At 34.7% G+C, this 13,903-nt stretch overlaps 1 protein-coding gene across 1 annotated transcript; it reads left to right on the top strand.

Annotated features, from left to right (window-relative positions):
- Positions 1 to 1,445: 1,445 nt before the first annotated feature.
- Positions 1,446 to 13,670, top strand: LOC111515274 (neprilysin-4). Its single transcript, XM_023171504.2, has 4 exons — positions 1,446 to 3,411; positions 5,127 to 5,419; positions 8,769 to 8,945; positions 12,760 to 13,670. The coding sequence occupies exons 1-4, from the start codon at positions 1,598 to 1,600 to the stop codon at positions 13,053 to 13,055; spliced, it is 2,580 nt and encodes an 859-aa protein (XP_023027272.2). The 5' UTR covers positions 1,446 to 1,597; the 3' UTR covers positions 13,056 to 13,670.
- The last annotated feature ends 233 nt before the right edge of the window (positions 13,671 to 13,903 follow it).

The following is a 13,903-nucleotide window of genomic DNA, read 5'->3' as shown; positions in this document are numbered from 1 at the left end:
AATTAACTATGTAGATACTAACAATCGAAACGTAGTGAACTAACGTGGCTTAGAATCTCTTAACTTTTTATTTTTATTTCTTTATTTTTTTTTCAATTATACTATTTTTACTTGTATTTTATTTCACTATTATTTAATTTCAGGTTATTTTTGCTTAATATAATTGTTCTTTTCAGCTATTCCTTTTTAATTATTACTTTTTAGTTGTTTCAGGGATTTCAAATCATTTTATATATTACACAATGGAAGTCCGAACTAGTGAAATTCATCATGAAACATTGTCAATTACAAATTAACTATGGGATTATTGTTTGGGGAAGTTCTCCACCTACACACAATGTTTTTGTAACGCAAAAGGGAATTATTAGAACCCTTGCAAAAGTATCACGAACATCATCGTGCAGAACATTATTAAAAAAAATTAAAATTTTGCCTCAACCTGCTCTCTACATTCTGGAAGTTTTGTTGTACATCTAAAAAAATAAAGATTTTTTCAAACAAAACCAATCTTTCCATGAATATAATACCCGCATCAAAACATATTTTCACATACCCAAAACACGTTTATCTCTACGTCTGAACGCGTTTGAGATTTTGGGGCTGAGATTATATAATGCACTTCCACTGAGATTATATAATGCACTTCCAAAATAATAACCAAGGAACAAGTATTCAAACATAAAATAAAACAACTACTTTTTGAAATTAGCCCCTATACAATCGATGAGTTGAGATTAGTAAACATGTTTTGAAAAATGTTTTGTATTATTTTTTATTTTTGCTGCTTTGTTCAGTTGTTTCAATAACTCTTGTTATATGAATGTATCTGATATGTACTGACTTGTTCAATTGCTTCTTTTAGGCTCATTCTAATGGATCAATAAAATAATATCATTATTATTATTATACTCAGTTTTTGTAATGCTCTCAGCAAATTGTAAATATCTCGATAACGATAACCTCCAATGTTATTGAGGAAGTGTACCTTTTTTACTTGGAGACGGTGTGGAAATTCGGTTTTTTCATGAAAAGTACCAAAACTTTGCTGTCAAAAAAAAAGGGCAATAGCGTCCTCTAGATTTTACATGGAAATAAATACAAAATTATAATTTCCCACGTCAAAAAAAACCCCGGGTACCAAATTTCGTGCAAATAACTGATTTTTTGCAAGAGTTATTTTTGAAAAACGAAAAGAAGCATTTCCGGACACAAGTTTATATAGACTTTTTTTTTAGAATTGTGTCAGGAATACGTCACTTGAATATTTTAACGTACTTATTTTACATCCTTTATATCATCCTAATACATCATTCGATTTATTTCGCATCAATGATTAGAAATGATGATGATTTTTGTAGAAAAATATTATATATAATCATGTATCACAATGAGATAAATATGTAACCATAACAACTCATACAAATTAATGCATAGTCACTCTGACACTGACAGTTATTGATTCATGTACCGAATCAGAACATGAAAAAGTCAACATATATTCTGAAACTAGTAACTTTTCGGAAACAGTATTTTACAAATATTCGAAAAATGTTTCGTCAGTTTCGAACTAGTGTGTTGAAAAACTGAATAATAACCTATGATAATTAGTATAATATTCATCTTGCTTCACTTAACTTCACATATAAAATCAAGAACATTCATTCATAATATTCATTGGCCCTTTCATTTGAGAAGATATGACCAATTTGATATTCTCCAAGAAGATGAAGATAAAAGGGATATTTTGAGAGACATTAAAACAGTTTACGCCCCAGAAAATCGAATCTATACAAATGATTCAATCTGTAGAATCCACGGTAAAAGAAAAAGGGCATCCAAATATCATTGCCAAGAGGAGGAAGAATCATGTTTCGAAGGGATTCACCAAAAATCAGAAAGCCATGTCATTGATGAGGACAATACCATTAGTAAGATAGAAAGGATAATTCAGGATATATTTCCAGAAATACAGAATACCACGGTTAAGATTCCTTTGGAAAATATTAACCAAGACTCTATAAATTATACTACTGAGATTCAAGACTACCCGGATGAAACGAATAACCTCACTGCATTGTGGCATACAATAGACCCGAAAAAAATCAGAAGTATACAAAGTAAAATTATGCAAAAATACATGGATCCTAGTATTGACCCCTGCACTGACTTCTACGAGTTTTCTTGCGGAAACTGGAAAAAATATTACACCATTCCGCCTGACAGAGCTACCTACGATACATTTGAAATGGTACGGGAAAGCCTGGACAATGCTCTGAAGGGACTTCTTGAACGAATCGATAAAAAACCCCCCAAAAAACAACCCTACTTCTTTGAAAAAAGTTTTATAGACGAGGATTTTTCACCCCACGATACTTCAGATGCGGTTATCAAAGCAGGAGTATTTTATAAATCATGTATGCAGGAGGAATTGATAGCAAAAAGGGGAGTAGATCCTTTGGAAAGAATCCTGGATGAATTGGGAGGCTGGCCAATGGTTACAAATAGATTCAACAGCTCTGAATTCGATTTGTTTTGGTTACTTGCAAGACTGAGACTATTGAACAATGACGTCCTGATTGCTCAGTGGGTTGGTCCAGACATGAAAAACTCCAACGAATACATAGTTCATATAGATCAAACCACCCTTGGACTACCATCTAGAGACTACTATCTAGAGTATTCTAATATGAAGTACATTCGAGCTTACAAGGTGTTCATATTAACCATAGTGGAATTAATGGGAGGTCAACTTCAGAGAGCAGAAAATGAAACCGAGGAGTTGATACAGTTCGAAATGAAACTGGCTCAAATAATGGCATCTCCAGAGGAGAGAAGAAATATATCTGATATCTACTTGAGAACTGATCTTGCCTCTTTAACTCTGTACTTTCCCCAATTCAACTGGAAAGACTACTTTGATATTGTATTGGGTACCGATATAGACTTGAAAACACCGGTCGCTTGTTACTGTGCAAGATTTATACATGAACTGCTCTATTTAGTCAGTATTACTGATCCAAGAATACTGCAGAATTACCTCATCTGGAGATTTGTCAGACACAGAACCAACAACTTGGACCGAAGATTCCTGGATGCGAAGCAACGCTTTTATTACATTTTATTTGGCCGAGAGAAGAATCCTCCCAGGTGGGAGTTCTGCGTTTCGCAAGTCAATTCGAACATGGGCATGGCGTTGGGTGCAATGTTTGTTAAAAAGTATTTCGACCAAAGCAGCAAAATGGACACCATAGAAATGACCAAGGACCTAGAAGAGTCTTTCCGAACAACTCTAGTGGAGAACTCTTGGTTGGACAATAACACCAAAGATTATGCCTTGATGAAGTTGGATAACATTGATTTGAAAATTGGCTTTCCCGATTTCATTCTCAACGATAATGAGTTGGCCATGAGGTACGATTATACCATTTTCGATTGTTTTTCAAATAGAACCTTGCTTCTTTTCAAAACTCTCTTTGAGTGTTTACTTTTGGATCAACCTCGATTATTATGCGTACATTATCGATGTTTTCAATAACAGTTCCCAGAAAAGAGTCTTTTATCAGATTCGTAATTGAAAAAAACTGGCCGATACTTTTTGAAACTCCATATTAAAACTAATTAACACAGTTTATTGTATGATTTTCACTTTATAGTGAAAATCGTACAATAAACTGTAGTAATTAGTTTTTTTTAACAGATTCATCTGTTTTGGAAACATGATGATGTTTATACTGTAGTAATATAGACATGAGATGACAATTGATATAATGTTGATGAGCTATACTACAGAGAAAATCATATGATTAACTGAACGAATGAAATTTGTCAACTAGCATGAATCACATTATTTCGATTTCCTCATTAGAAAACGAATTAACGGAAAGACAGATTTTAAACAGTTTTTTTAAAACTATTTATGAAGTACATTGTGTCTAATTGAACTTCAACTAGCGAAAGTGAAGTTACGAAGAAATTATTTGTATAAAAGTTGTAGCCATCAGTACAGCCTTTCTGAATCATCTACCAATATACAGGGTATCCAAAAGAAGCGTAGCGTATTGAGGTTTTTTTTTCAAGTGAAATGAAATATTAAATGCAATATATTCCATTCAATATATATTTTTTTCCTGGAAATATGGATTACACCTCTAATTCAATGTTTATATGAAAGTAGCTGTTTCGTAATGGCTTTTTCTTCCAGTTTCTGTCTGAAAGTACCTTCTCTGTATGATCTACACATCTTGGTATAGAATTATTTTTTGAAATTGATTGATTTCTTCCTATCTTTGAAAGATTCCCACCTGTTTTAGTATTAATTTCATTTGAAACAAGATTCCTTTGGCTGGGATTCAATCTTTTAAGCAAATGAACGTCGCTACGATGACAGGAATAGATCAAACTCATTTCGTGACGACATGAAAATCGTAATTTATGAATGAGTTGTGTGTTTTTCTTATGTTATCCAGACTGGTACTGACGAGCTCATAAGGCAAGTGTTTTTCGGCGAAAACATTGGATGTCTACCAGTGAGGATAACAGTGTTTCAGGTAAGTGAAATTTCACCTCTTTCACTTAGTATATTGTGTAGGAATCCTGTGAATGGTACCTGATTCCATTCCATTTTGTATAATTCAGTGTTCATATAAAAGTATTTGTTTCGAAAATAAATTTCTTAAGTTTAATCCAATGTTTATATGAAAGTAGTTTATATGTTTCGAGAAGGCTTTTTTTTTTCAATTTGTGTCTGAAAGTTACTTCTTTGTATAAAATTACTTCTTTGAAATTGATTGATTCCTTCCTTTCTTTTGAATATTCCCACATATTTGTATCGAGATGGAGTACCAAGACCAAAACTTTCTTCACCATGAGGTGCTGAAAATATACTCAACTTTTCAACAATGTTTGTATTGAAAATGGGAATGGTTGAATAGATCAACATTTTGACATTATTTACCGATATAATGGTAATAACAATGGTGGTGACATTATATACTGATACAATGTATATTTTTTGAATCATTTGACGGAATTCTTAGGTGGAAAGCAAAATATGCTATTTGCTTAGTTGTTAGGCACTCTATATATTATTTCTTGTAGTATTCAGCAATGATCCATTTATGTTCCAGATATGACAATGTTGAGGTTCATCCAGACTATTTTTTTGAAAATGTTTTGACCATCCTAAGACACCTAACACGAGTAGAACAGAAACGACTAGGATCTGTTGTGAACCGAACCATGTGGAGTACGCCGCCAGCAGTAGTTAATGCTTATTACAGCAGAAATAAAAATCAAATTATGTTTCCAGCAGGCATGTTGCAGCCTCCATTCTATAACAGACATTTTCCAAAGGCTCTTAATTTTGGAGGAATCGGAGTGGTTATAGGACATGAGATAACACATGGATTTGATGATAAGGGTAACAATTTTACATTCATTAGAAAATAGTTGTTATGGAATAACATCAATATTCACATATTTATCCTATGATTCCATTATAGTTTTGAAAACGAATAAGTATTTCGTAAAAGTTTCATTAGAGGGATCAATATAAACCATATAGGGCAAAATGTTGAAGTTGTAGAATTATCTATGAAGATGCTGCTAAAATCCATATTGTTGTGACTCAGGCAGTTCTTGAGCAATAAACAGAGTCCAAATCAGTCAATACAAAAACGATACAGTGTATCGATTTGTTCTTCAGAAAGTTTCAAACAGCATTATAAGATTCTAGGTTGTATTGGTACATCGCAAAAAATAAAAAAAGTGTTATGGCAACCATTTGACATGTTTGAACATGAAACATACGACAAGGTATTCTTGATGGATGTATATTTCAACAGTTAATAGCTGTTTTCTACTCAAGCAGAAAGTAGTAAAATCGAGTAAATTCATCAGGAACCTTTTTCCTTGACAAGATTTTCAGATCAGAAATTTTTGCTGTTCTAAAATCACCGCTATATCTGAGTTATTAATAAACTGTTGTTATATAGTATGTATCATTTTAAACGAACTTTCTGTAGGAAGGTGAGGGATTTCACTTTTCATATTATATCAATCTTATCGTTTCTAATTCTTCATTATCGTAACAATCTTAGCATAACCTCAAAGTCATGACTCATCAAGATTAAAAATACGGGTCGTAAATACGATCCAGTATTTTTGATTGGATATGTCTGGAAGCTTCAAGTCCAAAACAGAGTATGGAGATATATTGCATAATCGAAATTCAACAAACTTTATAGAATGTGACTTCTGTACACCTCAAACTGCAAGTTCTTTGTGAAAACTCTTTCACTAGAAGAACTAGGTCTTTATTGAATGAACTGTCTTGATTTTACAGTGTTACAAAGGCACTCTGAGATTGTCTAGTAGTGTTAACAAATCTGAATGAAATATATGGAAACCAACAATTTCAATTTATTAGTGATATCGAATAAAACTGTTGAAAGTCGTATTTCTTGTCACGTAACAAATCATGTTGAACGTAATTTAATTCACTCATTCAAACTGAATACCGGGTCAAGTTCAGGACGTTCATTCACAGTTAGTTTACATGAGTTTTCATTTTTATTGGTTGTGAGGACGGACTGATATAGACTCATGTCTCTTTAGGATTAGGGTTGATTGACAAGCTTTTATTCTTATCTATCTCAATCTAGTTCATCTATCTTAGTCCAGTTTATCTATTTTAATCTAGTTTATCTATCTCAATCTAAGTTGTCAGTTGGTTTTAACGATTAGGGTGGTCGATTTTTGCAGGTTCAGGTTCGAGAAGGCCAGGGGTGGAAGAGATAAGGCTTTAGTGTATTCCACACTGTCCACTATCTGATCCTTACTAGGTACTCCTCGAGAATGTCCTGGATCTGCTCCATGGCTGCCAGGAGTCTAGCTGGGGTAAACTGGAGCTTCTTCCTCAGCATCCTTCTGGGGTCCCCACGAGGTGTCCAGGAGGTGGCCAGTGTGTTAATAGCGGCGGTATGATACTGCACTACTCATTGTTCTTGCGGCGTATCGGTCTTGGAGTTCCTGAAATCTTAAGTTGCCTGGAGTAATTTTCACTCTGTTATACAAATCTTGGGAGGGGTATCGAAATGGGATGTTATGGATGTTGCGTAGGATCCTTCTCCCAGTTGTTGAGATGCGGTGGAATCGTCTCGGGCAGAGCTTGTAATGGATAGTGGTTTTATAATTCAGGATCGGTCTCATGAGCATTTTGTATTTTACTTGCCTCTCAGCGCTTTTAGAAGATTTGCTCTTTTCTGGAGTCCCTCCAGAGAAATACTGGGTCTACAATATACTACATGGGTTGAACAGTGTCGGGCCTAACATATAGATGGCACTAGTCTTATTGCATTAGCTGCTTTTTCAGTTAGTACTAACCTTCAAAAGAAAATTGTTGAAATTTCATGATATTCTACTCATAAGTTTGTGAGTTATTATGCTAAGAGTGACACTACTTTTGTTAATTTTAAAGCAGTGGATCAGAAACAGTTTCGCGTTACACTACTTGTTGATGGGAAAAAATACCATTCAAGCGAATGAATGACTTGAAAAGTGTTATAAGGAATCCGCCCCATCAGAAACCACAATTAGACGTTGGCTTGTTGACCTCAGACTTGGTCGTGGAGTCACCGATGATCATAATGCAGTGGACATCCAAATGAGGCAGTAGCACCAGAAAACAGAGAAAAAACTCAAAATTGTTTTGAATTATCAAAAAATGAAGTTGCGTGAGTTAGTTGACTTTTTTTAAATTTTCAAAGAACGTGTTGGCTTCATATTGCATGGGTATTTGACAATGAGAAAGCTCTATTCAAAGTGGGTGCCGCGGGATGAGCTCACTGTTGATCAAAAACAAGAGCGTCTTGATGACTATGAGCAGTGTTTGACTATGTTTAAACATAACACCCCAGAATTTTCGCATTGGATTCGCAATGGATGAAACGTGGATCCATTACTTCACTAGGGAATCAAAGCAATCGTCATCTGAGTGAAGAGCAACTGGATAACCTTGTCCAAAGTGCCAGAAAGCACAAATATCGGCTGGAAAGGTTATGGCTTCGGTATTTCGGGATTTGCGTGGTGTAATATCCATCCACTATTTTGAGAAGAGAAAAACCGTCCACAGTGAATATTATATAGCGTAATTGGAGCGTTCGAAGGACGAAATTATGAAGAAACGACCACATATGGCAAAAAAATGATTTTATTCTATCAAGACAACGCACCGTGTCACAAGTCAGTCAAAACAACGGTTCATGAATTGAACTTAGAATTACTCCCACATCCAGCGTATTCGCCAGATTTGGCTTTCAGTGACTACTGGCTGTTTGCAGACTTCAAAAAAATGCTTACCAGTAGGAAGTTATTGCTGAAACAGGCCAATTTTGAGGCAAAAGATAAATCGTTCTACAAAAGTGGTATTGAAATATTAAAGCGGAACTTGAATGATTATGTGGCTCTTGATGGAGATTATGTCGATGAATAAAGCCAATTTTGAAAAAAACGCGTTTTCTTTCTTAGAACTCGGGACTTTTCAGGCCATATAAAATTTTGTTAACCTATCAACAATTTAGGTTTGTTAAAGCACCTCAGCTGTTGAATCTTCCAATACCTTCCCATAAATAGATATTTCATGTATACTTTTTTTATCCTGCATATTCTTGGTTGTCAAAAACCATCTCTACTCTCGTCAATAATGAACAGACATGCGTTGAGTCGAGAATTTCGACATCTACATTGTTTAGATGTTAGTAATTTTTCAGGTAGGTTATTCGACCATGAAGGCAATCTACATATGTGGTGGAGAGACTCTTCTATTGAAAAGTTTTATGAGAAATCCCAGTGCATGATAGAACAATATGGACAATACGTTCTTCCTGACATACATGTTTCTCTAGACGGATATATGACTCAAGGAGAAAATATTGCTGACAATGGAGGTAAGACAACAGTTTTTCGAATATAACTAACCAGATTATATTAAAATTATAAGAAAATTTATATTTGAGGTAACATAACCAATTCAACAACTCAAAGTATCGTTTGGGTTCTCACAAATAATATATCACTCAGCTCCGCTTCTGTTCACCATTTTCATTGATGACTTTTCTTTGTATCAAAACTCTCAATTTTCCTGTTTGCGGATGATCTAAAACTTTATCGTTCCTTTCACGATCCTTTGCTCTTATATAAATATATTCATAAATCAGATCAATTGAGTCAAATCAATAAATAAATTTGAATGTGTCATGATTACCAGTAAAATAAATTCTTGGTAATTAGTTATTACGAGTAAAGTGAATTGAAGACCTGGTTGTGGAATTTGATACCAAGTTGACATTTGCCTAAAAAATAAATGAAATTGTGGCCAAACCTTTCAAAATATTAGGATTTATCTTTGGGATAGGCAAAGATTTTCGGCATTAACGCACGAAAATAATTTACAGCTCATATGTGACATCGATTCCATTGTCTGGTATCCTGAATGTGGTGCTATATCAAGCAAATTGAACGTGTGCTTTTAAATATAAATAAATACACTAAAAAGAATGAACTTTATTTTCTTTCTGACCATTTGTATTTGACCATTCTGTAGGAATGGTCAACTATAAATATACACCCCCGATTATCTATACTGTAGATTGAACATACATTTTTATTTATAGAAACATAAGTATTAAAGAAAGTAATACAAATTAAGAAATTATGAAACAACAAGAATTAATTGGCGCTCCGGGACGACTTGATTGATTCCAGTGGCGCATTCGCTTTTCCAGCTTCAGAAAAACCCGGAAAAACCTGCAGCATCATATCATCAGAAGATCTTCATCTCTTTCATATAATTAAATGTAGGGTGTCCTTAGAGGCCCCCAATAAATTCAAAATATACAAATATCAAGATAAATTCAAACTAGGAATTGAACAAGAACAAATAAATTCCTCAAGACTATAAAACATAAGGCAACATTTTGAATATCTCGCATATTCGCATATTTATTTTCTAGTAGAAAGATATTTTCATAGTCTTGAGCCAAATGATTCGGTGAGCCAGTTTGCTCTTCCCAAATGGTAGGTGAAAATATATTTTGTTTTAATCAATACGAATATTTCTTTTTCATTCTCAAAAACATATTTAGATCAGTAAAATAGTAAAAGATAAGGTAAAGTCAAATTATAGAACATTTGAAAGCATTTCTATAAGAATCATGAGTATTCAAGTTATCAATTAAGCGTATTGTTTTTTTCTGTGAATTGAAGATATCAATCCATCTGCATGATTCACCTCAGAAGCTAATTCCCTACCTCAGATTCGAAATCTATAGAAGAACTAATAACATAAGAATGAAAAGCTAAAATACTAATGAGATCGCCACTTTTACGAGTTATAGCTAACATATGGAATGGTTTGAAACTCTTGCCACAAGAAGCCCCGAGTCTGGTTGAAATATGTTGACGACACCTCCATAGTATGACACCATGGGAATACAGAAGTGAACACTTTTCTGAGGTACATCAACAGCGTGAAACCCTTCATCACCTTCACAATGTAAAAAAAATTCCACAACGAAATGGCATTCTCAGACGTATTGGTGAAGAGGACCGACACTAAGTGGGAAACATCTCAGTATCGAAAACCCACTTACATGGGACAGTATCTGAATCATGAATTCAACCACCGTCAATCTATCAAAAGAGGAATCATCAAGACTCTAGTGGAGCGTGCTTTCGGGCTCTGTAATACGAAGGAAGGAAACTAGGCATCATCAAAAAAGATCTTCAACGAAAATTATACTCCGAAGTGATGGTGGAACAGATTTTGACAGGAAGACAGCAAGAACCTTGCAAGGAAGGGAAGCCGTCACAACCAGTGCTTCTACTTTCCTACGCTACGACAGAGGAGTGTAGGAAAGGATAAGAAAAATTGGGTCCAAGTACAACATAAGAACCTGCTTCAGATCCGAAAATACCATCTGTAGTAGCCTCACTGAAACCAGGCTACCAAATGCGGACTGCGATTCTAAGAATTGCATTTACTGGGCACCCTGTGAGTTAGGCAAATCCTATATCGGAGGCCATTATTAGTCCGCATTGCCGAACACAAGAGAAATACACAGCAAGGAGAAACCAAAAAATTGGGAATAACAGAGCATGTTTGGACTCATTAACATAACATCAAGTGGTTCCAGGCTGAGATCATCCAAGAGAGGAACACTGGTTTGAGAGGAAATTCAAAGAAGCTGCATATATGTTGATTATTGATACATTCAGCCAAACCAGTGTGGGGATACGAAACATATGGTGATCTCCCGTTCAACAATCAACTCCCACTGAACCGGTGAAGCAGGGAGAGAAAGGAGGGGATAGGTGAGAGCACTCGAATGACCTATAAACAGTCGTCATTCGGAGGAATAGTCCAATCATCACCTGAAGACAATCGCAACGTCGTCAAGTAACTTGGTTTGAACTTGCTTATTTTTATTTTTTTTCTTCTTTATTTTTTTCTACTGTGTGGTCATTTCATTTTGCGTCTTGATTATTTCATTCATTTCATTGTATTTCCATATCAGGTTTCATTGCTTAATATAATTGATATTACAGGAGTTTTTTCTCAACATCAAACCGTTATTTTAACACCTCGACACGTATTTAGATCACCAAGTGATCATCTTCAAGAGGAAGATCAGTTTGATCTTCTTGAAGATGATCACTTGGTGATTGAAACACGTGTCGAGGTGTTGAAGTAATGGTTTGGTGTTGGGGAAAAACTCCAGTAATATTCATTACTACACGAAAGTTTCCAAACAGTGCATCACAATTTGATTTTTTAGCTATTTATTCTGATTTTATTTGTTCTACCATAGAGTTCGAATCATAGCAGAATAATATCAGACAATTGAAGTCCGAACTAATGAAATTGATTTTTTTTACTGAGATTCTGCAATTATTCGGCCGATCCAGACATTCATAAATATGAATAGCTGAAGATTTTGTTTCTGTCGATTCTGCACTTACGAAAGCTTGATCTTACAAGAGATCAGTATGGATAACATGACAACGAAAACATTGTGAATATCAACTCGCTGTCTGTGGCATTATATATCTAGTGAAAGTATCACCAGCAATTATCGATTTCCTGGAATTACTTGAAAGTATTGTTCTCAAAATTTAATTTTTTCGGTAATTGCAATTCCAAAACATTTGCAATTTCTTTTCACTTTACCAGCTTCACCAGTTTATCTTCTCTCAACAGAATAAAAATATCATTCAACATATTTGACATGAATGTTTCTAACATCGCATCGGGAGAATTTTGCCTGACGTGACCTTTTTAATCCAATCATCTGTTTACACGTACACACTTATGTACGTGTAAACACATATATGACAATATATAACAAAAATTATTTGTCGTTTGTTGTTTTTTCGGGTCTGGTTACATTTAGTTGCTTTGGGGAGGTTCGTTCGTCGTTGATATTCGTGGTTTGACACTTCTGTCGATCTCATAGATGGCGTCTATCAAACGGAAGATGTCTTTGCTTTTACTCACTCAGGCTGGTGCTCTAATGCGCCAATAATGCATTCGTGGTTCAGCCCAGTACGAATGTTTTGTTTTCATTATCATTCTCCAGCAACAGGTTAGTTTTTTTACATTTCAGTATTATAATGTCAATTAGGTTAGCCCGGTAAATAAATGAATCAATACATTTCATGATCTGCCTTGTCGATTATTGATTACCTTTCATTTTCTTATAGGTTTGAAACAGTCATACCGTGCCTATGAAACATGGCTCCAGAAAAACCCTGATGCTGATGAGACCCTTCCTGGTCTGAATCTCACCAACCGACAGCTGTTTTTCCTCAATTTCGCACAAGTCTGGTGCGGTCAACAAAGAATCGAAGCAGCAAAGAGTCGAATGAAGACTTCTGTCCACTCTCCAGGAATATTCAGAGTGATTGGTGTACTTAGCAACTCTGTGGAATTTTCCAAAGCTTATAACTGTCCCGTTAATAGTCCAATGAACCCAGAATTCAAGTGTACGATCTGGTAAAATACTCTATTCAAAAGCCAAATGTTCGATTAGTTAGCTAAATGAATGTATTTCCGAATGAAGGAGATTATCAATGGGATCCACCAAAAAACGCATTCACTTAGACATATTATTAGTAGAATAATTTAAGGAAAGCGCAATTATTACAATAATCTCCAAATTACTGACACAACAAAACTACTCCATATGAAAAGTAATCCAACTAAGAATATCTAATGAAATCCGAGTTGGTGAGCGGTGGTCGAATGGAACCAGAAGTTTCAAACTTTGTGTCTGCTACTGCAACATCAGAAGATAATATTTCGAAGTCAGGACATATACTACTGATGATGTCGGTCCCAGTTGTAGACGAAACGTTTGGTACTTGTGGTTTCATTTGACCACGGCCTACCAGATTTCCTTTAAGATTCATTTTTTCCACTGGATGAAGAGACGAAAAATTTCTAGACTGTGAACCTTATACTTCTTCAGTATAAGGAACAAACAGACAGGACGATAAATTTTTGTCCAGTCAGCACATACTTGTGAGGTGATCCTCTTCGAAAATATTCGACAACTGAGTACGTGACTTCTTTCCATATTTTCCATATAATTGAAAAATAAATATCTATGAGTGATTTTTGGTGATATGACAACAACCCAATAATATAGAGATAAATTATCAAATTTCCGGTTAAACATCTCAAATTTCATGTCTAGGTAACATATTCATCGTTTCTAATATATTTAAAAAAAAGATATCGGAATTTCTTGACAAATGTAACAATTTTTGATTCGATTTCCAATTATTTTCTAATATAATAGAAAATAATTATGTAGGAATTTCTTGAGAAACGTTGGATTGTGGT

This window comes from Leptinotarsa decemlineata, unplaced genomic scaffold (assembly GCF_025532065.1).
Source record: "Leptinotarsa decemlineata unplaced genomic scaffold, Ldec_3_MD MMD2_tig00026314_RagTag_RagTag, whole genome shotgun sequence".
Lineage (NCBI taxonomy): Eukaryota > Metazoa > Arthropoda > Insecta > Coleoptera > Chrysomelidae > Leptinotarsa > Leptinotarsa decemlineata.
Note: the sequence above shows the minus strand (reverse complement) of the source record. Positions and strands in the feature narration are given on the sequence as shown.

Excerpts from the sequence above, each read along its gene's own strand:
- LOC111515274 (XM_023171504.2), top strand. The coding sequence starts at position 1,598 with ATGATAATTAGTATAATATTCATCTTGCTTCACTTAACTTCACATATA. Across the intron at positions 3,412-5,126 it reads GATAATGAGTTGGCCATGAG|ATATGACAATGTTGAGGTTC; the intron begins GTACGATTATAC and ends TTTATGTTCCAG. Across the intron at positions 8,946-12,759 it reads AAATATTGCTGACAATGGAG|GTTTGAAACAGTCATACCGT; the intron begins GTAAGACAACAG and ends ATTTTCTTATAG.